This window comes from Drosophila tropicalis, unplaced genomic scaffold (assembly GCF_018151085.1).
Source record: "Drosophila tropicalis isolate 14030-0801.00 unplaced genomic scaffold, ASM1815108v1 contig_443, whole genome shotgun sequence".
Taxonomy (NCBI): Eukaryota; Metazoa; Arthropoda; class Insecta; order Diptera; family Drosophilidae; genus Drosophila; species Drosophila tropicalis.
This window is the reverse complement of record NW_027172907.1, coordinates 732,953-758,991: the sequence shown is the minus strand read 5'-3', so window position 1 is coordinate 758,991 and position 26,039 is coordinate 732,953. Positions and strand designations below refer to the sequence as shown.

The 26,039-nt window shown below is 41.7% G+C and overlaps 4 protein-coding genes across 6 annotated transcripts; 2 read left to right on the top strand and 2 right to left on the bottom strand.

Moving 5' to 3' along the window:
* The first annotated feature begins 588 nt into the window (after positions 1-588).
* On the top strand, positions 589-2,293 carry Mfap1 (Microfibril-associated protein 1). Its single transcript, XM_068285992.1, has 3 exons — positions 589-747; positions 810-1,728; positions 1,785-2,293. The coding sequence occupies exons 1-3, from the start codon at positions 678-680 to the stop codon at positions 2,218-2,220; spliced, it is 1,425 nt and encodes a 474-aa protein (XP_068142093.1). The 5' UTR covers positions 589-677; the 3' UTR covers positions 2,221-2,293.
* Positions 2,227-7,054, bottom strand: mu2 (mutator 2). Its single transcript, XM_068285993.1, is given in 13 exon segments — positions 2,227-2,877; positions 2,935-3,039; positions 3,099-3,146; positions 3,206-3,514; positions 3,577-3,888; positions 3,949-4,125; positions 4,184-4,495; positions 4,557-4,685; positions 4,747-4,852; positions 4,909-5,060; positions 5,128-5,293; positions 5,296-6,699; positions 6,758-7,054. Coding segments are annotated over 13 exon segments (3,855 nt in total). The 5' UTR covers positions 6,872-7,054; the 3' UTR covers positions 2,227-2,356.
* Positions 7,055-7,232: 178 nt separating this feature from the next.
* Positions 7,233-9,903, top strand: Cnb (Centrobin). Its single transcript, XM_068285991.1, has 4 exons — positions 7,233-8,648; positions 8,706-8,867; positions 8,932-9,269; positions 9,343-9,903. Exons 1-4 carry the CDS (start codon positions 7,476-7,478, stop codon positions 9,755-9,757), a joined length of 2,088 nt encoding a protein of 695 aa, XP_068142092.1. The 5' UTR covers positions 7,233-7,475; the 3' UTR covers positions 9,758-9,903.
* A 511-nt stretch (positions 9,904-10,414) lies between these two features.
* Positions 10,415-25,851, bottom strand: mv (lysosomal-trafficking regulator mauve). Of its 3 annotated transcripts, none has more exons than XM_068285988.1 (18): positions 25,597-25,851; positions 24,515-24,805; positions 24,364-24,440; positions 24,125-24,293; positions 23,948-24,058; positions 20,572-23,326; positions 18,286-19,131; positions 17,771-18,219; positions 16,699-17,709; positions 14,934-16,643; positions 14,705-14,875; positions 13,776-14,641; positions 12,963-13,716; positions 12,756-12,897; positions 12,337-12,695; positions 11,346-12,274; positions 10,791-11,285; positions 10,415-10,723 (listed from the first exon to the last, which is right to left on the bottom strand). In XM_068285988.1, the coding sequence occupies exons 2-18, from the start codon at positions 24,692-24,694 to the stop codon at positions 10,603-10,605; spliced, it is 11,145 nt and encodes a 3,714-aa protein (XP_068142089.1). In that variant the 5' UTR covers positions 24,695-24,805; positions 25,597-25,851; the 3' UTR covers positions 10,415-10,602. The 3 variants fall into 3 exon arrangements, with proteins under 3 accessions (XP_068142089.1, XP_068142091.1, XP_068142090.1); XM_068285990.1 differs by having other exon boundaries at positions 24,527-24,805; XM_068285989.1 differs by lacking the exon at positions 25,597-25,851 and adding an exon at positions 25,361-25,502.
* Between the last annotated feature and the right edge of the window lie 188 nt (positions 25,852-26,039).

Below are 26,039 nucleotides of genomic sequence, written 5' to 3'. Positions count from 1 at the left end.
CCGAAACTGCAGCATTTGCCAATACCATCAATATCAATGTAACAATTGCTTTTCAATTGTTGCATAATGACTATTAAGTGACAATTTATCAATTAATGCATCTAATGCAAATGTGTGGTAGAATAGAAATGTCGCCTATATTGCTTGGCGAGTTAAAAAAAGTGTCTCAATTAGTTAAGCGGCTTTCTTTGTACATAACGGTTTGCCAGTGTGTGGGCCAAGTCATCAGTTGCAATTGTAAATATCAATTTGCTGCAAGTTCCAGTGGAATGATTCACAGGTCAGAAGTATATAAAGTGCAACTAAGATTCAATATATTTAAACTGTAACAGATAACTCAAATTTAAAACCTACAATCACCCAAATATATCCATTAGAATGATTTATTAGATAAGATGGCAAAAACTACTAAAATATAAACAAATGTTTTCCATTAACCTGCACTTGAATTTGAATTCGCGCGCTTGTATAACGACGAATTATTGCTTGTATCGATAGCGTTGAGATATCGATTACTTGCAATTATTATCGATGTTGATATCGATGAATATACACACACAACAATTTCTCGTTTTGGCAACACTAATAAAGAAGAAGAGCCAAACTTTAAGAAAAACACACAATAATATGTTCAATTGAACAACAATTAAACGAATAGCAGAAAATTTTTTAACAAAATGAGTGCCCCCGCAGCTCCAACGGGGATTCAGAGCACCGCTGGTGCCGTGCCTGTCCGCAATGAGAAGGGTAAATAGAACATGATCAATTATTTCTTTATATTTATACTTACAATCTCAATTCATATCCAGGTGAGATCTCTATGCAGAAGGTGAAGGTGCAAAGATACATATCAGGCAAACGGCCAGAATACGCACGCGGAGACTCCAGCTCGGATGAGAGCGACGAGGATGACTTCATTGACAATCGCAAGCGCATGGAGCGCCACAAGGCTGAGCACTACAAAGTGGAGTTGGCCGCACGTCATGGCAGCGACGACGACAAGGACGATGAGGAAGCAGATGATGCCGAAGTTGATGATCCTCGATTGAGGCGTTTGCGTGCACGACCCGTTGATATGGAGGATTTGGAGCGGGAGCGCAGGGAACGCCATCGCCATATTCATGAACCCGAAATGGTACAGACCGACAGTGAGGAAGAGGAGGAAGATGATGCTGACGAGGGCCAAATACAGAAGCACATTGAGAGAGGCACGAACAAGATAACACTAGCCTCCGAATCCGATACTGATGCTGATGTCAGTGACAATGAATTGGAAAGGCGACGCACCAAATTGAGGGCAAAAATGCTGCAGCAACAAAAAGAGGAAGAAATTCTACAAAAAGAAGATGAAAAACAATCAGAATCTTCGGATTCCGAAAGTTCCGAGTATGAAGAGGAAACCGAGAGTGAAGAGGACAATGAACCTCGTCTTAAACCACTCTTTGTGAGAAAGCGGGATCGTGCCACGATTCAGGAGAAGGAACGTGAAGCCCAGAAACAGAAACAACTTGAGGCTGAGGCCAAGCGGGCTGCCAAGGAGCGAAGAAGAGCCACCCTTCGCATGGTCGAAGAGAGTGTTAAAAAAGATCTCGAGAAAACCAAACCAGAGACGAATGAGGCTTCCATCGAAGATGTCTGTACCGACGATGAGAACGACGAGGTGGAGTATGAAGCATGGAAATTACGTGAACTGAAGCGTATGAAGCGGGATCGAGAGGAGCGTGATAAGTAAGTGGAATAACTTTCCCCATAAAAAATTATCTCTTAAATACTTTATTTTCCAGTAATGAACGAGAGAAATTGGAAATCGATCGTATGCGCAATCTAACCGAGGAGGAACGTCGTCTGGAGCTACGTCAGAATCCCAAAATGGTTACCAATAAGGCAGCCAAGGGCAAATATAAATTCCTGCAAAAATACTATCATCGTGGTGCCTTCTATCTGGACGAAGAGAACGACGTCCTTAAACGAGACTTTGCCCAGGCCACGTTAGAGGATCACTTCGACAAGACCATTCTGCCCAAGGTGATGCAGGTTAAGAACTTTGGACGCTGCGGTCGCACCAAATATACCCATCTAGTCGATCAGGATACCACCAAATTTGATTCACCCTGGTACGCAGAAACCTCCAATAATATGAAGTTCCATAACGAACGAGCTGGCGGCATGCGCCAACAATTTGATAAGCCAACAGCATCCAAACGAAAAAAGATGGAATAGCATAACTAGAGAGACAAATAAATCGTAAATATATTTAACAATTTTACAAAATAAATTTCCCAAGTAAATAGTAGATATGTATGTGTATGTTAACAAAAAAAAGAGTACAAAAAAAGGGCAAAAAAAAAGAACAAAATTAAACTTTCAATGGATAGTCATTCAAAAGTTCTGCATTATGCTGAAGCAGAGACTGCATAACGCCCTCCGTTTTAATATATATAACATTCTCATAGTTGCGCAGGAGCTGCTTGTGTCGCTTTCCCTGCTTGATACTAGTAACTACATAAAGTGAACCCTTTCGAGTAATTGGGGGAGGTCTTGTATGAATTTTTCCTCCAGCACTCTGTATAATTGCTTTCATTTCCGTTTCATTTGGCTGAATGCCATCGCTGAGCATGAAATCAATATTCTGCAATAACATTGGCTTCTCCATCACCAATTGAGGCTTGAAATTATAGAGCTCCTGAAATTTGTCATCCTTAAACAGATGTTCGGCATGAACGTGTATGGATCGTGTGCTCATCAAAGAGTGTAGCCACTGGGTGGACAATATAGGTTTATTGGCAGCAATAGCCATAAGAAATTTAAAGGTTCGCTCGCCTTTATCCATAATGAGCACATGACAATGCTGCGGATCGGCAGTCACCTCAATGGCATCTGAAATTATATGTAAATTACTTGTAAGGGAAACTTATTCACAATTCTTCGCCTTACTCTTTAGGGCCTTGAGGACAGGTTCCAGTAGAATCAAATTGCACATGGACAAAGTAATTTTAATTTTTCCCGCAGCTTTTTTACTTTTCACATACTGATTAATAGCTGTAGGAAATGATTTAATTATATTAAAACGATAATTATTATTTACAATCTATCCTTACCCAGTACAGGATCAGATGTGGCCCCTGATCTTCTGGTCATTAGTGTTTCTACAAAGAAAAAGAATTTAAGAAAGCGAGCCCAGAAGGCAAAAATTAATATAGCTTACTGGGCTCCAGTTTGTTATTGACGGCATCTTTGGTCGCCTTAGATCCCTTTTTATTGGTTACTGAAAGCTCTTCTTTTTTAACTGACTTTGAATCCTTGTTTTTAGTTTGTAATGTAAATTTTTCTTCCGATTTCCTCTTAGTCGCCTTGATTTCTCTTTTACTGGACCTGGGAAGGTCATCATGCTCTTCATCATTTTTCTCTTCCCCACGACCTAGTGATGTGATATCTTTTACATTAACTTTTAGTTTACGCCTAAAATCTTTACCTTCAGATTCTGGCAAAGTAGTAGGCTTGATGTCTGTTTCTACTGGTGAAGTGGATCGACTCGTTAATTATATGGGGATTCATATATTAATTTTTTAAACTTACTAATTTCAGTTTTGAGAGCTTCCTTTGCCGCCTTAGTTAACCTTTTACTTGTTGTGGGAAGCTCCTCTTTATTGATTTTTTTCTCTACTTCCTTTACTTGGATAGTTTTGGTCTCACCCTTATCTTTCACAATAGCTTTTAATTGTCGCCCTTTGGGTTCCTTTTCTTGATAAGAATCCTCATTGTTCTTAGCATCCTCCTTGGGCTTAGTATCCTCCTTGGGCTTAGCATCCTCCTTGGGCTTAGCATCCTCCTTGGGCGTAGCTTCCTCCTTGGACTTAGCATCCTTCTTGGGCTTAGCCTTTCCCTTTTCTGTGAAGCAAATGGTAATTGGAAAATCATTTATGTATTTAAAAATTATTTGCAACTCACTAGCTTCTGTTTTGGCCTCGGCAGTGACTTTGGCTGCCTTGCTGTTTGTGGCAAGCTCCTCTGTCTTTTCGCTTCCGGGTAATGAAGATTCTTTTTCTGGCTCAACCTTGCGCGGTCTTCCACGACGAGTTTTTCGTTCAAGCACATCTTCATCTTGAACAGTACGCTTTTGGGGAGCTAATAAATGATTTTATTTCAGGGCTGATATCGTTTATAGGGATATCTAATAGCTTACGTTCACTGATGTCCTTTTGTGTTTTGGCTATCCGTTTCAAAGGCTTTAACGATAGTTTTGGTACCTCCTCTTTTGCTGATGTGTCAATTACAAGGTCACTTGTAACCATAATCTCTGGCCCTTTTTTGGCCACCACTGGACCACTTTTGGTTCCTTTCATTAATTGTGAGGTGGACTTGTCTTCACTATCTTTTTGTTTCTTCGCCTTAGTCTTTTGGCCTTTAGATTCCTTTACTTGAGGGGATAGCTCTTGATCTTGAATTGTGTTTACATCTTTACTTGAACGTAGATTTCGCCCTGTCGTTTGGTTTGCTAGTAATGCAAAAATGCTGATCAGAAAAAGAAAATCAAACGTGGAAATTTCATCTATTACCTTGAGTGGAGTCTTTTTTCTTAGATATGACATTTTGTCTTAAAGATCCTAGTAACTGCCTGAAAGATGTTTCTGGTCTTACTTGCTCTGTGGGTGGGGAATCTGTGAGGCGACGACTCCTTTTGCTTGCTAGACATAATGGGTTCATATGTAAGAATATGTTATAACAATTTGAAATAAATTCACTCACGTGTAGGTGGCGGTGACTCTGATCTAACTGCACGTTTCCTACTTATTTCCTGACGCCATGCGTGTTTGGATTTAGACGAGGGAAAGACACCTTGAATTTGGTAGACCTGTGAACAGGTATGTGAGGAAATCAGAAGGATTCGAGGGCAATCGAATGGCATACCTTTTGATTGTGATTTACATCTTCAATCACACATGGCTTAAAGAACTTGATGGGCTCCTCGTCATCTGCTTCATCCGACGATATGGTACTTCCCGAAATCATTTCTATAAGTATATTATCAATATCATCACCTACATTTAGCGAGAGGCGAGCTATAGGTGAATATATATTTATATATATAGGCAAATAAAGGATTCACAACATTTTACAAAATATTACCCTTTTTATCTGGTGGCACATATTTTTGAGTGGCAATCAAATCCTGATCTTGCTTAAACTGTGGTATTGGTGATCTGACGTGGGACACATTCAAAGATGTATTCTCTTTATTGTTAATAATGGTTTTTTTTGTAGTGCAGGAAATGGCTGAGTGGCTATGAAGTCTTGAAAGAGGGAACTTGATTTGTTACATTTGGCATCAATAGGATTTTCCGTGGGTCTTGGAAAAGCTTGAGTTTCAATGAAATCCTGGTTAATTGGCTCATTTTCATTTGCCTTGAGTAAATTGGCTGAGTTTTCTCTATCCTTGCGTGTTGGAAATGCCTGAGTTTCAATGAAATCCTGGTTAATTGGCTCATTTTCATTTGCCTTGAGCAAGCTTCCTGAGTTGTCCAGTTCTTTGCGTATAGGAAATGCTTGAGTTTCAATGAAATCCTGGTTATTTCGCTCATTTTCACTTGCTTTACACACATTTATAGAGTCTTCATGCTCCCTTCTCGTTGGAAATGCTTGAGTTTCAATGAAATCCTGGTTAATTGGCTCATTTTCACTTGGTTTTGGCAAGTTAAAAGAGTCTTCTCGATGATCCTGAATAGTTGGCTCATTGTTTCTTGACTTTGGTAAGATTAAAGAGCCTTTTTGCTCGTTTTTTTTTGGAAATGCTTGAGGTTCAATGAAATCCTTGTTTATTTCAATTGTGGCCACAACCAACTGCTTAGTCCCGCTAGGCTGTGAAGTTGGAGAATTGGATTTTTCCGGGGCGGCAGGTAAATCAAATAGATCTGGAGTGCAAGTGTCGCCGCGGTCTTCACCAACTGCAGTCAATTCAAATAAATCTGGGGTACTACGTGTCCCATCGTGATCATCATTGACGACTTGATTTCCGAGTACCTGATCCATTTTTGTGCTATTAACGGCAGACCAATTTAAAGCACTCATTTCCTCATAGGTAATATCTGCCAGTGCTGTATCCTCTTTATCTTGAGGAGGGCCGGGAGGAGCTGGCAAAAGGTGTCCTGGAATGTCTCCCAATATCATCGATGAATCGAAATCATCAATGGCATCCTCATCAAAGTCATTGAAATCCTGGGTGCATATTCGAATTTGTGTGCCCGTTTCGGAACATTCGTCCTCATTATTAGCCACCTTGTTTGCCACTTCCTCAACATGTTCAGCTGCCAAAATATCTTGGGTTTCAGGAATCATACAATCATCGCCCAGCGAACGTTTAGCTCCGGCAGTGGAAGGTCTATTAAACAGTGGCATTGCCTGCGTTTCGGGGATAAAGCAGCTATCAGATGTGGTATTGGCCGATTGAGGCTCTGTTTCAGGTATAACAAAGCTATCACCAACTGTGGTATTAGTGGTCTTATCTTTCGCCTCATTAAATTCCAGTTGGGCCTCCACATTGCCAAAGCGAAGTTTAACATTTTGCCCATCCGTAGTATCCTTTGAGCTCAGATCGACAAATGTTTGCTCCTGTTCATTGACCCAGATTTTACCCACAACTGCAGCAAAGCGTACAATGCCAGACCGCAGAAGACTAATGGTGGCATGAGCAAGTTCCATGGACTATAAATTAAGACGGAAACAGATTAATCCTATGTTCCAGAAAAAACCATTTACTTACCTCATCGGGTATATAAAACTCCAATCCTGGTTTTCTGCCAATGCGGTAAATAACATCTGGCTCTAGAACCGCCTTTTTCGCGGCAACGCTCAAACTGACAGCTGCATTAGCCATTGTCGCTTAAAAAATAACACGACAATCGGTTGCAAAATCTTGCGCTCAATCGCACAGGTTTCTTTAAAGAGGAAGACTCATCGAATGATATATAGAAGTAATATCACTCAGTCCTTAAAAAATAATAATAACACAAAACAATTTCAATACAACAGGAAGAGTAGAAAAAAAAAATTCCAGGCATCTTCCGGTTTGATAAGTTATCGATAGCCATTGTTCTATCTTTTAAGCCGTAGTTCGGTTTCTGCCATACTTGCAACTAGTTCTCAAACTAAAATGTAATCATATATATTAGTTATCTACAAAATTTTTATTATTGTTGTATGCCTATCCATGCAGTTCGCGAATTTATTTCAATTTCGGTAAAATGTATTTGCCACAAATGTCTATTAAGAATTTAAATAATAAGAATGAATGGCATTCCGGGGAAGTGGTTTTTGTAGTTCCGGTTTCGGAACTAGTTAAGTTGGAATAACAATTGTTTACGCGTCGCCCATAACAACAACATAAGAAGCAAGAGGGAAGAAGAATAAGCAATTGCATCTGCTGCAACTTGCTAGGATTAGGTTTAGATGCTTGAGCTTCCGAGAATAATGCTGAAGGAATGAGCGACACTGATACTGACGACACGGATTTGTTATTGCTGATACCGCCGAATTACTACACCAAGACAGCAGAACGTCTATTGGAGGAGGTCAAGATGAGCGTGGCGCACGCAGCAGATTCATTGGCCATGCCACCGCCAGCATCCACAACAGCTGCATATCAGTTTCTGCATCCTAGTAAGAAAACGGAACTGAATCATATAAATGCCCGCCTTCAGAATATGGCACTTGCGGAAAATCTTGAAAATCAAGAAAGGCTTCACTTTGACGCTCCATCAGATATATCCACAATATCGACGAATACTGTAAGAACGGTGGCGGGTAGTAGCAAACAGCCCAGGGAATTGCATGGCATGGTCCATTCCACGCCCAAAAGTGTATCGGTCGAGCCGAGGAGTCGCCACATGGACGACAATATACTGCAGGAGATTGACCACTATTTGGATGAAAAAGTTGCGACCAATCGCTGGCAGCATCATCATCAGCAACAGCAACATCATCACAGTGATGATCATTTGCGAGATGGACGCTCAATGATGCAGCACCAGCATCAGGAGCAGGCAGCCACCTCGCTGCCCAGCATACGACTGGGATCCAGTTCCATTGCTGACAATAAACTTATTAGTCTGAGTGAGCTATGGGGTAGGAGCAATGGCGGAGCAACAGTTCTCACTCAGCACAGTTTACCAAATCCTCCAGCTCTCAAAGAAGAGCAGCTGCGTCGTCAGCATTTGGAAAAGACAGTTCATGGCCTGCAGTCACAATTGCTGGAATATCAGCAGCGCATTTCTGTTGCTATCGAAGTGGATAGGTCTAAGGATGCAGCCCTGAGCAACGCGGAGCAAGCCACAAAGAATCTCAATTATGAAGTACAACAATTGCGCGATAATCTCCATCGCGTGGAAGCGGAGCGCAATGATAGTCAGTCCAAAATGGATGCACTGCAGCATGAGCTGGCTCAGGCAGTGAGTTTGGCTACTAAATTCCAAGAGAAGAATGAGAAATTGGAAGCAGAACTGGAACAAAACAAACGGGAGAACAAAAATTGGCTGGAGAAGCTAGAAGATCTGGAACTCCAACTCCAGAGCAGTAAGCGGGCAGAGGAACTATCTCACGCAGAGTTGAATAAGCTTAGAGATAACTTCGCCAAAGTCGACTATCAACAGGAGAAGGTAAAATTATTTTAAATAATCTGTCTCCTTAATTAAACTTTGGCAATTGCATTTCAGCACAAGGCTAGAATCGAGGAGCTTGAGAAGGACAACAGCACTCTGAGGCATCAAAAGGAAATGCTCCAGGAATACCATCAGAAACAAAAAAGTCGAGCTGATGCCTTGGAAGCACAACGTAAATCTCTACAAGAAACCTTAGCAAATCTAACAGAAATTGAGGTATTTATCAATGATTATTTCCTCCACGTCTTCAAAGAAATCAAGTTTAATCTATTTTCAACAGACCAATCTCAAGAAAAAACTAGAGGTGCAACAGAAATCTTTGAAATTATATTACCAACAGCAAATGGAAAATGTGGTGAGCAAAAAGTTGCAAGAGTTCCAGGATCAGCTAGACAAATCCGAGGAGCATCTCAAGCAAGAGGCCAGGGAAAGGGAACGCCTGATTGCTGAAAGAGCAGTGAAACAATTGGAAATGATCAATGAGAAAAATAATCAAGAATTGAATCTCATTCAGGAGAAACACAGCGAAGAGGTCGAACTCTATCGGCTGCAATCGGCCAATGCCGCGAAAAAGATTGATGAACTGGAACTCAAGTTGAGTTGCTACAAAACCAAGAGGTAAATTCACGTTCTCACCATTTGAACAATTCTTAAAATATTATTGTGTTTTTTTTTTTTTTTTGATTTTTAGAGCCGACATCGCCGAGAAGCTGCATGGCGTCATGGAGGCACAATGGCAACAGGCCCTAGCCATACTCACATCTCCCAGTCAAGCATCTCTGATGGCAGCTAGCGATACAGACAGCGAGTCGCCAGATTTAAATAATGCCCGAGTCTATCCAGAAACCCCAAAGACAAGTAAATCTCAGCGTAGCAATAATACCGAGAAAAATAATCTCGATGTCTGCGGTAAGAGGGATCCACCCTCGCCCATGGACAAGCTGCAGGCTTATATTGAACTGCTGCTAAGTAAATCTCCTAGTGATTTTGACAAATTGGATGAGATACTGGCCCTTTCGATTAATAAGAACAGCGCCAACAACAGGACAATCGGCAAGCGGACGTCCTCCTCCTCCTCGAAACAGCCACCGCCCTGGAAATGCTGACAGTATATTTATTCAACATCTAACCAAATTGTATTAAGCAATAGTCTGATGCCCATACAGGAGCAGGAACACGATCTAAGAGAATATATATTTTTGTATGCCTTTTACTTAAAAATTATAAAAGTAAATTTAATTTTGTTGCAAAATGTTTCTTTTTATTCAATTATTTTTCTTTTTAAGGCAGAAAATGCAGCAAAAAACAGAAAAACAAAGCAAACACAAAAGATTTAACTCCACTTTTGATACAAAAAAATTTGTATTTTACAGATCTCTATGAGTCTTAGGCTTATATATGTATGATATATATAGATGTATATATAATATGTAGAGGATGCTTTTACTTCCTTTTCGATTAAATTTCACAAGTGAAAATCTTCGATATGGTTAACTATAACAAGGCAGATGTACACAATCAAGGCAAGATTCGAGGGGCTGGGCCAAACGACAATAGGAATGTTAAGAAATTAAAAGGTTTCAGTTTATTCTAGGAATATATGTATATATATATATATGTAAGTATATATATTAATGACATTTCGATTTCTTGATCCCACAAAAGGAATATACACACATATGTCTTTAACATCTGTCTTTTACTTCTGTTACCACCAAAAAATAAAAAAAATCCAAAAGAACAAAAAAAAAAAAATGAGTATATATCTTAAATCTTTGATTCATTAGCTTTTCTTTGTTTTCAGTTCATTCTTAATTTTTATGTGTCTGTCAATGATATGCTTGGGATTTCGATAGATAGAGAAAGAAAGATATAGGGAGAGAAGAGAGAGAGAGAGAGGAGGGGGAATACAGCGAAAAAGAGAGAGACAGAATAAGGGAGAAAAAAAGATTTACTTGTAGACAATCTGTGGAAATTTGGGAGCATTGCCGTAAAGACCCTCGGATTCCCAGACCTGTATGTAGGACTCTCGTGTTAATACCACCAAATGCTGATGTGTGGAAAAGCAGATGCTGGAAATACAAATAAATTGATTAACAAATGATGTGAGTACGATTGCGAATAGCTTTTTAGACTCACCTTCGTATGGGTGAAATACCAGTGACTAGTTCGCTAACAAAACTTAAATTCCAACTTGACCAGAAGCGCACGCAACCACCCTCAACAGCTGTGGCAATCACATTGACACCCACGCCCTCTTTAATATATGAATAGCAAACGGCTAGAATACGATCCTCGTGTACCAAATGCTGGACATAGCGAGCATTTACGGAATGTAGACGGAGTATCGATTTGCCGTTTGGATTGATATTTACATTGACAAAATCATCCAGATTCTCTTCAGTTACCTCAAAGCATTCATCAGCATGAGTTAGCGTTGTAGTTGTTGTTATTGGCGTTGTTTTGGAAGCAATTGCGTCCACATTGGTGGGACTGGTTGGCGGATTATTTGGTGTTTGCTGTGGTAATGTATGCACTGTCACAATATCACCCAAAGTGGGACTGATGGCCACATGGGTAATGGGTGATTGATGTATTTCTGCCGGACGAGCGATTGTCCTAACATAGCTCCAGCTAATAGGAAGACAAAGGAGACATTATATTTGACTACGAAATCTTCGATAATTGGCTTACTCATTGAGATCCCAGATGACTGCAATGCCATCACGGCCAGCGCTTACAGCGATTTTGAATTCCACAGAGAGTGCAATGCAGGTGATCTCGTCGGTGTGCCGGACAAGGAATGTTGGACCAAGCCAGGAAAGATCGGCGCCATCGCGTTGCAGGGCATCCAACGTAGATGAATTACTTGCAGAGCTAACCGAGGAGGCTGAATGGGTGGCATGTATGCTGCTGATATCATCTGACGCCTCTAAGCCATTGCCACCTGCTCCAACGCCTCCTCCTCCGCCACCGCCCATGCTCTTGGTGGCTATTTTACGAAAAGCTGAATTGTATGACAAACGTAGTCCACGCACATAACTTTGACGACTCTTGGTGCCGCTGCGCTGCTGAGAATCCACGCCCCCTGCACACTTGTAGACACTAATCCTACCCGATTTGTGACCAAACCACAGCTGATTGGAGTTAACATCGCAACCGCAGGCGGAAATGTCATCGAAGCTTCCATTATGTAGGAGATTCTTTGGCTTTGCCTGTGGCTTATTTAGCGGCTGAATCCTTACGATATGATCATCGTAGCCCCACGAGATGACATTGTAGGTATCCGGTTCAGCACCTTGCATAACGCTGGCACGCCCGGGCAGGGCATACACCACATTGGTATTGCTGAAGCTAACCAAATGCTCTGTGCCGGGTATTTTGTGTATATTCCCTAAGGTGGGCACCTTTAATTGAGGTGAACCCACGTAGACACCCCATCGCAGACCCTTAACAGTGGACACAATGGATTTATCGACCAGAGAGTAATCCAAAGCTTTTGTAGCCGGATGTGCTGATTTAAATAGCTGCCTTGGCATCTGACCGTATGTCTTTACCATAGTCTTGACCGCCTCTCGCTCAATAGGATCGCTAATCTCCGAGTCCAGAAAAACAGCGTAGGTCTATAAACACAAGGAGAAATTACTTTGCTTTTGAATTATACCGACATAAGTCCACAACTTACTGCTGGATGGAATACATTAATGGCCTCGATAGCACTTTCACCGCTCTGTTTGTAGCCATATATCAAATCGATCCAATGATGCAAATGATTTCGCACCATTTCCGATTCCAGAGCCTGGCGATGGATCAGCACAAAGAGCCGTGAATCCCGATGACACCAAGGCGGCAGAGATACATCCTCCACCCGTTCCCCATTCTGACGACAGCCGAAATTGAAACGTTCAAAATTCTCAAACATTTCCGGTAAGCAAAAGAATTCGGGTATCAGCTCCTTCACATCAGTGGGACTATCCCGGCTGGCCAATAGCCAAGTAGTGTTCAGAGCGTGAAATGTACGATCCGGTAAATCAAAATCATTATCTAAGGGGAATAAGCAAATAATAATTCAATCACTCAGTAAATTCCTTTTCCACAAATCACCTTGGTAGCGCAGAAAATAACTGGTAAAGGGCGGAACCCTCACCAGAAAATGAAGCACCGTTCCGGAATTGGAATAATGAGAGCTGTAGTGATAGGGCTTCAGTATCAATGAGCCCATTGTGGTATTGGCGCTATCAATATACTATTATATAAAACAAAAATAAACCCATTAGTTCGGTTTTTATTTTACCTGTGATGAAAACTCACCGCATAATTGCTAACATAATGCTTCTCATTCTCCTCCAATTGCACGGCAATGGGTCGGCCCAGTTTACGAAAATTTGAACTATCACGCAAATCCAAACATTCGGAATAGTAATTGGCCAGGACCCATGGGAATACCGGATATTGCATGAGATCATTATACGTACGACCGGCTATTTGATTCAATGTCATTAGATATTCCCAATTGGTTAGTAGACCTTCACGCCATTGCTGTGTGATCCCCAAGATTTTTGCCTGATCCGGTGTGCTGACGATTTTATCACAGAATACATCGCGCATTATCTTCCAGTCGTCAGCATTTTGTAGCGAGAAGAATAGCGACTTATTGGTGTCGAGTAGAATTTCGAAGGCTGTCTCTTGATGCTGATAGCGTTTTAGCCAGATTTCGGTTATATTAGCAATATCACAGTTTACATTAAAGTAACGACACCGATATGTGGCCAGGAAATAGAGCTTGAGATCGGTGATTATAATCTCGCCCTCAATCTCACCATCCACGGGCAGGAATTTGGCAGCAAAATTATATAGAATTTGCGAATTCAGAGATATGTTCAGTTGTTGATCATAGCTGGCTATTAGATAGTCCAATGGACGGACATATGGCTCCAGATCGTCACGTTGTCCCTGACCCGGACAATAGTCGTTCATAAAGAAACGTCTATCAATATCCAGATGGCAGCGACGCAAACGTGTATGGACACGCGATGGGCCCTCGGTATCGTCCAGTTCCCATGAACTATTCGAATCAAAAGAATTCTACGTAAACGAAACTAAAGATATTCTTATATAGCTTACCATTCGGTACGTTCGGCACAATACCAGGGAGCTCCCTCATGTGACATCCGCCGGATGATCTCTAGCCATTTGGTATATGTATATGTGTCATCGTAATCCTTCATGTGGGACATTAGTGCCTTGCGTTCGGAGTTCTGCAGTTCGGCCACGCGTCTTGTGGTTACCATGGAGGTTTCAATGCAATGCTGCACCAGTGGCTCATACTTGTAGACGGTCTTCTCTAAGAGAGTCTTTTGTTTAGTTGCCGCATTGCTGCGATTCTGATCGAGACGTTCGAGTTCGTTGAGCAAATTCCATGAGGTATCATCCTCTTTAATACCCAAATTCGTGCACAATTCTACAAGGTTATCGATACGTTCGTTTTCCTGCAGACTGAGCCACAGCAGAGCCTTGATCATCTTGCCATCACAGACGATGCCGCTACGATGAAAGTCATCCTGTTGTGACTTCCACAGCGAGTCCACAATGTAAGAGCGTAAATCAAATGGACGGGAAGGCTGCAAACCCCAAGCAATGAAGTTACTGCAGCGCTGATTGCTGTATATCATGCAGTAGGAGACAAGCGTTTGAAAGAGTGACAATTCAGCGGCACCGGCCACATAGCTGGGCCCGGTTGATGATTGGCCGGAGCCCACAGTAAAGAATTGTGTACACCTATCGATCAGTAGCTCCAAGCGCGTCTTTATCTCCGTAGAACTGAGTGTACAGTTGGGCAGGGGAGCAATCGTGCGAAACGAGCCTGCCTCAAAGAAAATATTCAACCACTGGAGTTGCAGCAGGGCCTGCACAGAACGGAAACTCCTTACTATGGATGGCGATTGTTTGCTCTGGTAGAAGGATAATAGATTGAGAATGTCCCAAACCAACTAGAAAAAGAAAGTGCGACAGGTAAACGACATGCCATTTTCAAGAATTCAAATTTTACTTACATTAATGTGACCAACCGATCGTAGGGCACGGTCGCCAATTCCTCCAAGCAGCTCCACAATCGATTCATCCTGATTGGGTTGACCCAGGCGCAGGGTGTATATATTAAATAACGCCTTGACCGAGCATTGCAATAGTCCAGCTTCAATAAGACCAACTTGATCTTCGGGATTCTGGAAAAAAAGCACGCCATGTGGTTAGCTTAATTAAGAATGAGATGATACTACCTACCTGTAGATAGAGTCGTAGCAAGGCTTTGAATATCTTTTGTGGTTCTGTCGTCATGGCGATGGCCATCAAAGATTGCAAGCCAAAGCGTTGTCGAATCTTTAGAGTCTCCTTCGATGTAAGAATATCATCTAGGCTGGCATGTATGCCACTTATCCAGGTAAGGCATGCTTCAAACATATTGATGTCACATGGATGAACGCACATTTGATTGGCCAAATGAATAGGATACAATTGTTTGGTAGCTGCGGTCAATTCACCACTGGCTAAACGTTTGGTAAGCACCGCCAGCAGCTGAATGATGGCTTGGCGCACCGCACAGCTGCGTTGATTGGCAAGGACGAGAAGAAATTCCAATTTGACAAAATGACGAAGCACTTCATCTACAGCCGAGTCGGGCAGCAAGCAAAGGAAATCTTTGAGTAAGATAAGAAGACGCTGCTGCAATCGCTGAATGCCCATTTGATCATAGAAGTCAGTCTTTCGATTGGGTAGAGCGGACATCTGACCAGAGCTGGGTGTACTATGCCCAGAGGGTTGCCAAATCTTACCAGCATGGAAATGATTTTGTATGAGCCGCCGGCGTACACTCTTCAATGGGCTCAATTTTGAACTCTGATTACTGCTCGTTGGATAAAGTCGTTTAAATTTCATTTGCCAGGAGTTACTGCTGGTGTTGCTAGTTTGGCGATTGAGATTAGAAGAGTCGGTCATCTTTAAGGGACTCCTTTTCGGACTCTGTGCTATGGCAGGATAATGACGCTTGAATTTTAAACGCCAACGTGATGCCTCCACCGGACTAATAAGACGAAGTGCCGGCTTATTAAGATTAGAGCAATCGGTGGTTTGCTCTAACTGCTCCTCCAGCTCGTTGACAGCACGCTTATAGCCAGATCCTTGACCAGCATGCATACGACGCAGTCGCTTGATTCTCTCTGCCCGTTCGGTATCGATTTCTGGTGGTGGCGCCGCTTGAATTTGCCGGCGAAAAGATGTTGTCACACGGCTCAAATTTGTAGCTACCAGAGAACGCTCTTTAATTGGCTGCTGTGGGGTTAACAGAAAATAGAAATGGCCACGATCGTGGGTCACATAACATTCGCTTGGTTTGTGAAGCAACAGCAGCAGTTTCATAATCTCATCCAACAGAGAAGAGGATGGCGGCGATCCAGCAAATACCGATAGGATTTGAACAAAACATTCTGCCGCATATGGTGAAATGTGCACTGGACTGGGTGACTCAATCACATAGACTTTGCATAGATTCAGCAGGGAGCTAAGTAAACCCGATTTCTGCAATTGTTCCATATTGAAATCGCGCTGCGGATGCTTATCCCGTGTAAGGGCCAAGATGCAACGGAAGAGCATGTCTAGGACATCGGAATGCATGGACCCGGAGCGATGCCAGTCAGAGTAGCGCTGAAGAACGGCTAACAGGAGACGTGGATAGATCAGAGTGACCGTTGTATTGTCATTCACCTGAAGGGCATCGCCCTTGCGGCTGATTAAAGCCTGCGAGCATGAGGTATTCACTATGCTTCGCAGCAATTGAACATCTTTGGAACACTTCTCCGACTTTACCACATAGCCAATAAGGGCCAAATAATCCTGACGCTGGAATTCCGTATAAAGTTGGGCATCCGAGTGGGCAACCTGCAGCAATAAGTCCAATGCTAGAGCTTGAGTACCAGCATTCCCACTCAACTCAACAATCTAGAACGTAGGCGAAAGTCAGGATTCGGTCTCAAAATCTATTAGTTCTACTTACCCTGGCGAAGAGATAAAGCAGTGTAGACAGCCCTCCACATAGTGAGGTGGCCGTTTGCAGGGATTGAGGCTGATTCTGCAGCAGTTCGCCATAAAGTATATGTCCATGGGGCTGGCCATAGCAGGCCATGTCCAATTCCTGACTAACATCATAGCTCATCACCAGCTCTGGCTGCTGGGCTGTGTATACCAAAACTCTGGCGTGCCGAAGCTGCTTCATGCATTCGCTATGGTTGCCAAAGTTCGATGATGAAAGCTTCGCGAGATTGACATAACCATAATTAGGCTTCCAATTGGCTACCTGACATTGCGTAAATTCGGTAAAATCTGGCCCCATGGCAGTCAAATTGATCATAAGCGATGGCTCAATCAGGCGACGTCGAAACAGTATCAAATTGGACAAGGCATAGCGTGGAGCCAAACAACCATCCAGAGTGGAACGCGATGAAGAGGAGCTGCTGCTGGGCAAACCTTCGCCCAGTGCAAGCATTTGGTAATCATGGGCCTTCGTTACGTGGCGTAGATTTTGAAAGGGCAAGCACATGGTATGCTGTTCCAGGCCATCCACATAAATTGAGACTTCCAAGGAATCGGCCTGCTGTTGCAAACCAAACACCAAGTTCATCCATTTGTGGCGGGGCAAACGTAAACGCTGCAAGACCACCGCGGAGCTAACAAAATAGCCACTGCACGAGTCCTGATGATGGTGGCCCACATAATGGCCATTTAGCAAATGCATCTGGCCAAAACTATTGAGTAAGGCCATTTTAGTTTGCTTTAACGCCTGACGCAAGCTACCACTCTGGACTGCTGGAGCTGGCACAGGATTGGATCCCGCCACAGGCAGAGGCAAAAATGAAGACGTATCCACTGTAGAATCTATATGCTCCTCCACGCGAATTGGTGGCAATGGCTCATTGGGCTTTACCATTTCGAATACCAATTGCATATTATTGCTTATATAAATGCTAAGCATAGCCTGGTTGGTGCCCAGTGAAACCAGATGAGATTTCTATGAAAGATTAGCCAACTCAATAGAAGATAAGTGGTCATTAAATTCATGCCAAACTTACTGTCAAATCCTCGCCAGAATAACGTGTCTCATCATCGTTCAATTGCATGCAACTGCGATGCATTTGCTGACCTCCTCTGATCTCCAGCCATAGGGATAGGGTTAATCCATCGGCTTGCCAGAGCCGTGTCTGAGTCACTGGCATTATGCAGGCTGCCCGGGTGAACAATGTGTTGGCCTGACTCTGCTGATGCTGCAAACGTACACGTTCAATCAGCTCCGGATGATCTCGACCCTTCGAAGTGATCACCACCTTGCCATCAATGGTAATGGGAAATTCCAATTCCATGCACGGTTGACATTTCCTTAAAGATACTGCCGAAATGTGATGCATGTGACGCATCAATAGATCAACTGGAGGCTGCTTACTAGCCAGGATGGAGTAATAACAATGTAGAACATCCGGAGTATTTAAATGGGTGATCAATTCTAGAATCGATTGTTGTAATTCTATTCAAAGAAGACACTTGGTTAATAAAGGTTAACTCATATTTCAATCGATTGGTTGGCACTCACCTCTTAATCTTGGATCACTACAGCTTAAAATGGGAGCAAATCCACGTAGCAGGCACAATGGTCCACCCAAATAATCTCGAATGACAAAAAGACGGTTAGCCAATTGGGTTAAACTCTCTGTCCAGCCATTAGGTTGCTTAATGCATAACAGGGAGAGCTCCACTAACATTTGGACCACTAGCTGACTCAATCCCTGATGCATTATGTGTGTGCGATAGCGGGATGATGGTTGAAACGGTGTCCACGACTCATTAGCCGCCCCTCCTCCAGCAGTGCCTCCCGTTCCTCCACCTGCACCACCAGGGCCTCCTCCTCCCGCGCCACCATTTAGTTCACACTCGGATTCAGTTAGCTCGGCTATTTCACCATCCGCTTCATAGCCCTCATCGGCAGTTAAATAAAACTCCTGCTCATTCTCACTTAGCTCCAATTCACTGTCGGCGGCACAACTCAATGAGGCGCGGGTAGAGAAGTAATCAGCATCGCCCACATTGATCTCACTCGATGCCGGCCGACGCCGTGGAGTCGGCGGTGTGGCCATGGAATTCTTTGCTGGCAATTTAACTGGTTGCATCTGTCTGGGCAGCTCCACGCTGCCACTGTTAAAGGAACGAGCACGTGGCCTCGGTTGTGGATTGTTGGTAGATTCTGCCGAGGGGCTACTAACCACCACGCCAGCCGGCTCATTGTGCGTGCTCGAGAGTTCGGCTATTTTCAAGAGTGTCTGCAGGGTCTGTATGACCGCATTATCCCGGGCATGCTGTTCACCGTGCTCCTGCCAATTGCTTGAGGCATGACCCAAGATTATGGCTTTCAGCTTCCGCAAGTGTTTTTGCATCTTCTCCACTGTAAAGAGAGTTGGTGTAGCAAAGGGATTAGCCTCTGGCTGATAAGATCTTCGCACCTCTAATGGGCGCTTATCTTTGGCAAACATTCTTGTCGTTCCAACCAACTATCTCTCGTAACAAAAAAAAAGAATAAAAAAAATCAATCTTAATGCGTTCGTCGTTCAAGCGAGCGTTCGTCCAACTGACTGACTTATAATTAACTCTCCTAAAGACAGCAAACCACAACGAGCCGTTATTAACAGAGTTCCTCTTGTTTTAGCCTCACTCCTACACACACATGCACATAGACACACCTCCTATCCTCTTGCTCTCTAATCTAGTGCACCTTTTAGTTGGGTGTAGTGTGTTAAGTTGCCATGATTTGAGGTGAATGTGTGTGCTTTGTTCTTGCTTACTCTCGCCTCATGGGCACAACAACAGTCGGCGGCACTCATTACTAAGGTTTCCCTCTCAGTTCGTTTCGTCGATTGTCGTCGCATTGGAAACCCATTAGACGCTGCCGCTGCTGCTGCCGCCGCCGGAATGTTGTTGCACATCCACATCCATATATATAAACTGGATGCATATGCATGTAGAAATAACTCGAACGAAAATCTGTCTAGAAACACACAGAAACAGATAACGCATCAACTATGCCGAAGCATTTGATGCGCTACTCAATAACTAGAATTTTTAAAACAAACAATAAAGATTAGCTATATAACTTGATCGGTTTAAATCTCGTCCAATGCTTTGTTTAATATGTACCAGATCTAAATCTAAATGTTGTTATGGTTTCGAGTCACTCTGTCAATGGGAAGACCCAGCAAAAGTCTCCAAAGTGCCACCATCTGCGATCCATGATGGGTTTGATAGATCAAGATCATAGGTTTGCGTGGTAACTAATCCCTATATCATTTCGTTAGTACTTCAAACGTTTATAAGGACATAGGTTGGGCTAGATTCAGCCGGTGGACATCCATTCAGAAGCCCACATAGACCGATTTTGTCCGTAGTGTTGGCGGATTTAAAGAATACCTGGCGCAGGCTTATATCTGATAGGATATCCGTGTCTCTAGCGAAAGCCAAAAACTGGTAGGCTGTAAATTAGTCCGCATTCTGAAGCTAGGTGTTCAAGTGTCGAACCCCAGACCCAGAGTACATTTCTCTTCTCTATTCAAATTAGCTCTGATTTAGAAGACATCGCGGGTTTTTGACTATTTTTGAAGTTGTGTAGCAGAAACATTTTGATGTCATTCAAAAAAATTATCATTAAAATATGTTTTGAAAACGTTACGTTATCTATCTAAGCTTATATGGTCTAGACTTTTCATTAAAGGGGAATTTACTACGCACTCAACCGCACAATCGTTAACACAATACCGCACCAGCAAACGCTCCAACACCCGCATCGCCCTCACCATCACTCTTATCCTCACTCTTATCGTCTCTCACTCACCTTCTTCGTTTTGAAATCCCTTGATGCATATGGCCATGGTCGACTCGAAGAGTTTTAGTAACAATTTCTTGCACTCCCCATTGGGTTCGTATAGGCAAAATAAATCCGCATCAATATTTACAGCTGGTTGTGATATGGTTGGAGTGGTTGTTGGACTACCACTGGCACTCACATTGGTCGAGCTGCCAAAGAGTGAACCAACAATATTGAATAGCCTATGGATTAGGCCATTAGCAGCAGCGGTCGCTTCATCCACAGTGGTTGCTGTAGAAGGATTGTCGTTGTTTTGCGTATTACGACCTCCTCCTCCCACTCCTCGAATGTCAAATAGTATAATGCTCTCATCCAAGTCATTCGACTGATGCTGCAGATGTTGAAGAAACGATGGAGCAGTCACATCCGCCGTATAGTTATCTATAACTGTGGCATAGTCAAAAGGCATCAAGGAATCCCCATAGTTTGAACTTGCTGCAGTTGTTGTGGACACTGACAAAGCATTAAATGGCGATTGGACATGCGAGACGATAGCTTCTAATGAACTTGAGCCAGAAATACCAACAATATGCTCTGCAATGGGGGGATGAATTGTGAATACTTCAGTTTGGCTTTGGGTTTCGGTTGCTGTCGGCACCGCTGCGGTTGATGTTGTTCCCATACCATTTGCGGCTTTGGGTAGCATAAGGAAACAACTGAGTGCATTGTAGTTCAATTTGAGAATATCAATAATTGTCTTATCGCCTTGTTTTAATTTCTCCCCTTGTTCCAATTGTTGTTGCTGCTGCTGCTGAGGCGATTGCTCCTTATCCTCATTATCGTCGTCATCTTCATGATCAGACATTTCGACAGGTATGGAATAAATCTTGGCAAATTCATTATAAAATAATTGACTTGTCTTAAGCAAATCGTAATTGAGTGTCCATTGCAATGCAGTTATATAAAGTATATCCGATGGTTTATGCCCATCAAGCTGCATGGGATCAGGTATATCATCTAGCCAGAATTTATTTTGACTACACTTCGAGCATTTTTGTAGTAAAAGCTGAAAGAGCTGTGTAGCCCGATCACTGCTATTTAATTGCAATTGTATTAAACGTCGACTCAATGCAATTTGCTCCTGACCATTTTCACCGAGAAAGGCAATGTTATCGATGCCAACTTTAATGAGATCACAGACACCACGCTGTAATTCGGGAATGGCCAAAAGATCTTGCATATAGCGTATATTCTCCTCATTGTAAAAAGCTTTGACCAAACGTATATCACTTAAATACATCACAAATATGCTCAAACATTCATGTAGAGCGCGATAGTTCTCCAATTTGCTAGGCAATTGCAGGAGTGGCACTTTATTATGCCTATTTATTTCGCTCTTGCATTCAACCATTTCTTTGTATTGCCGAAAAATGGGCAGGACCACTTCGGCTAATATACCACTAGCTAGATCATATGATAGCAAATAGGCAATGTGCTTCAAATGCTTCAAGAACAACAGCATGGACGTGGAGTTTAAGAGTTTCTTATAGTTCTCTTTGTAGATTGCAAGCAGATCCAAATGAAATACAGCCGATTTCACTTTCTCCTCACATCTGGGACACTCGAGTGGCGAACGTTTTACAAAAATTGTATTCAGAAAATTATAATGTAGAAATTTATAGGCATATTTCTGATATGTTTTACTCAAATTGATGGCCAACTGAAGGCAGGAGTTATAGTTCTTTGTGTTGTAGTGGCAACAACAGCTTCCAGTGCGTAATAAACATCGCACACTATGCTCCTGAAGCTCTGATCCCAACAATGGCAGCAGCTGATAGAGTTTACCCTGAAAATAACAGCTCAAGGAGCTGCCCGTGCAATGCAACTGACTATGCCGTTGTCTCTTATGCCGCAACTGTTGCTTAGGCAAGGCACTTGAAGTGCTGCTCTCCATAAGGCACTGCAACTGTTGTTCCTGTCGCGACAGATTGTCTGTGAGACGCAACAGCAGTTTATAGATTTGAAGAAAAATCAAAGTCGAGGCATCGGTCGATTTGGCTGCCTCTTCGAGAACTTCAAAACAGGGATCGAAATTATTTGCATCGATTTGATTTAATTCACGTATCTCATTCTCTACCAAGTTGTGAAGTGTCCCAAACATTATATAAAGCACACTGTGAGCCAATATCGGACTATGTCGATTGGCGGCCATAGCATATAATAGTTGACCAAAATTGCTATTGAAATCATCGACATTCGGTTGCTGATCGTGGGCATAGAAATTGTTCACACAATGTCCAATCAGTTGAAGTAATTCAAATTTAATAATCTCATCGTTTGCTTCATTATCCTCTTGCTGCTGATCACTCTCCCCACTACTCGCACATAGATGACCGAGAGCAAAATTGTGGACAGTCACACTAAGTTGAGATTCGTGTTCGGCATCAATGCAACGGGTGAGTAGCTGAATAAGCAGTAGGGCCAACTCATCGCTGCTTTTGCTGCTCGACTTAAACTCATCAAAATCGTATAAAATCTCCTCAATATTTCCTGATATGTTTTGCAATAATTGACTTGATTGTGTTGGCTGTTGATGGCCTTGATGATGCTGCTGTGGTTGCTGGTGACGACGTTGTTTTGTTCTTTTTTGCGTTATATTAAAGTTGGCAATAAATTGCGAAACGCTGGTCAACGGCTGCAAGGGATCATTCGATGGACTCCACTTGCTGTTTGGAAACAAATTGATGCACAACTGGCACAGACTCATCTGTGATGCGATGTGCTAAAAAAGAAAAGAGAAAAATTAAATTCATTTACACTCAATTTATGTATTAAAAAATCTATAATTACATTCAAAAGAAACCAAATTAAGCTATCTTATTATGACTTAGGAAGTCTTAGACGCCTTAATATGTAGTCACTTCAGGTTAAAATAGAAATTCATTGGGAACAATGTACGCATTAAATCTAGTTCGCTGATTAAGGTCAACGACACTTCTGAGACATCAGTTCACTTACTTAACTAGCAGTTTTCCTTACTTTTTTTATTTTTCTAATTTATAAATAATTTTTTGATATAAATCTAAAATTTAACTTTATTATTTCCTCGTTAAAGATAATAAAGTAAAAGATAATAAGCTGATTCAAATTGGGTAAACTTCAGATTTCTCGGAGATACATAAAATTTCTGTTTTTAATTATCTTATTGTTATAAAATGAACTTTTATTTAATTAACTTTGACTTACACTGATACCTTTTGTACTTTGTTTTATGAGTAAAGTGTAAAATGAATTTAATATGACCATTATAATTTAATACGTTGATCTAAATGAACTTAAGACTGTACTTCATTATGGTTCTTATTTTGGGAGTTTGTAATTTTAATTTAATATTTCATCTCACCTTGATGTCCACGCGCAGAAGAAATGCCAACAGGTGATGACCCAAATTGTTGGTGAGATATGTACGCAATGCCAGAATTTTATTACAATCACTGGGAGTACTGAGGATAAGCTGGATAAAATAAAATATATTATATCATTAAATGATGTTGAGATGGGGTTGTAATTGTCTATAAACCTGGGCTAGATTATGCTGTTTGCGTAGCTGTTTAATGCATTTATTCTCCTCCACCGTTTCATCCTGGTGTTCTGGGCTATTAGTTTGAGATCTTTTAGCGGCACTGATGATTTGATATACTTGCTCCAATAGATACGAGCACAACTCTTCAGGCATGAGATTAAAATGACTAAAATAAAAAAAGTTAAAAAATCGAAATGTCTTTCTCTTCAGGAAGATGGAGAAACTTAACGTCATACCTATTTGACCAGATATCCGGCAATGATTCTTCATCTACAAATTGAAAATTATATAGTAGGAGCCAGAGCCAATGTTCCTAATGATATTAGAGAAAATTCATAATGAATTTCGTGAGGAGGAGAAACAAGAGTAGCAGGGAGCAATACAAACCTTGACACTCGCCTCATCATTGTGCTCCGAGGCTTGAAGATAGTGGCTCCAAAGTCGACTCAGTGTATCCACAAGTAATTGTTGTTCATGATGCTTTTGTTGGTGTTGTTGCTGATGTTCCTCCTTTTTTTTCTTTTTGGTCTCCTCCTCTTCTGGTGCTGGTGTTGCTGCTGCTGCCATCGCAAAATCACAGATAATTATAAACGCGCCTACCACTTGGCTTCAATGACTCGAACTCGCATCCAAGCATCGAAACAAAACGTTATGGACGCAAAGAAAGCTAAAATGAAACTAAAGATTGGATGCTTAAGTTATACACCAGCTGTAATTACTTACAAAAAGAAAAAAAAATTAAATCTTTTAAATATACACGCTCACATATACATACATACATAGATAGATAGTCTTATATGTGCATACATACATGTAAAATGTAAGAGGAGTAGGAGTAATATATTGATAATGAGTGATTATTTGTACAGAGGCCGGTGCAGCTGATAATTTCATTTTAATGGAAACTTTATACATACATATGTATATTGTTATTGTTCTTGTTGTTACTGTTGTTGCTAGTGTTGGGTGAGGAAAACTATTAAGATTTACTATATTTAGCACAAAATGGCATTGCATTCGGTTACCAAGCCGGCAATACTAAGGGGATGGGAGGTCCGGACTGGGGGTTCTTGGACTCGAATTGAAAGTAAACAGCAACAGCTGGCAATGATGCGTGTCTCTCTGTAACGGCCAATGCACGAGGAGATTGCAATGCACTATCGCTATCTCTTAACCTCTCTGTGTCATTCCTTCACCTGCATTTAAAAAAGTAGTTGATTTTTGTCTCCTCACCTGGTCGAACCCAAGTCGTTCATCCAACTTATCAGTATAGCTCTACCCCAAAAAAAAAATCATTAATTTGAAACTGCGTAGAAGCTAAAGATTTTGTTCGTCATTCATAAATGATGAATAAGCATTATAAATAATATATGTAGGTATATACATATATGTATTATCTATCTATTGTATGCAACAGTAAATTACAAAAAAAAAAAAAAGAATTTATCACTTGTTGGGTTTAGCTTTACCTTTTGAAATTGTATTAGAACGCCATTTTGCTGAATGTTTTTGTTCTTGTTTTCCTTTTGCACAATATTGTTTCAGTTGAGTGCGTTGTGTGATGGTTGTTGTTATGTTTTCTTCGTTTCTTCTTTATTTTTGTTAAGTACTTTTAGCTCCTCAATTATTGTTGTTATTCCGCATTTCTGCGCGTTCTATAGCTGCTCGCAAATGTATGTGTGTGTGTGTGTGTGTGTGTTTGTGTGTGTCGGAATAAACAAATTGCAAACTTATTTTGTTATTATAGCAATCAGCTGTTGCAAGGCATCGAATTGCACTGAGTATAGGTATCGATTAGAGATGGGACAGAATTCGACTTGGCAAATTCAACTATCGTTTCAATTTGCATTCAATAATAACTGTATGGTTAAATCCTTCAAAAGGCAATTTACTTTTATTAATTATTTCTATG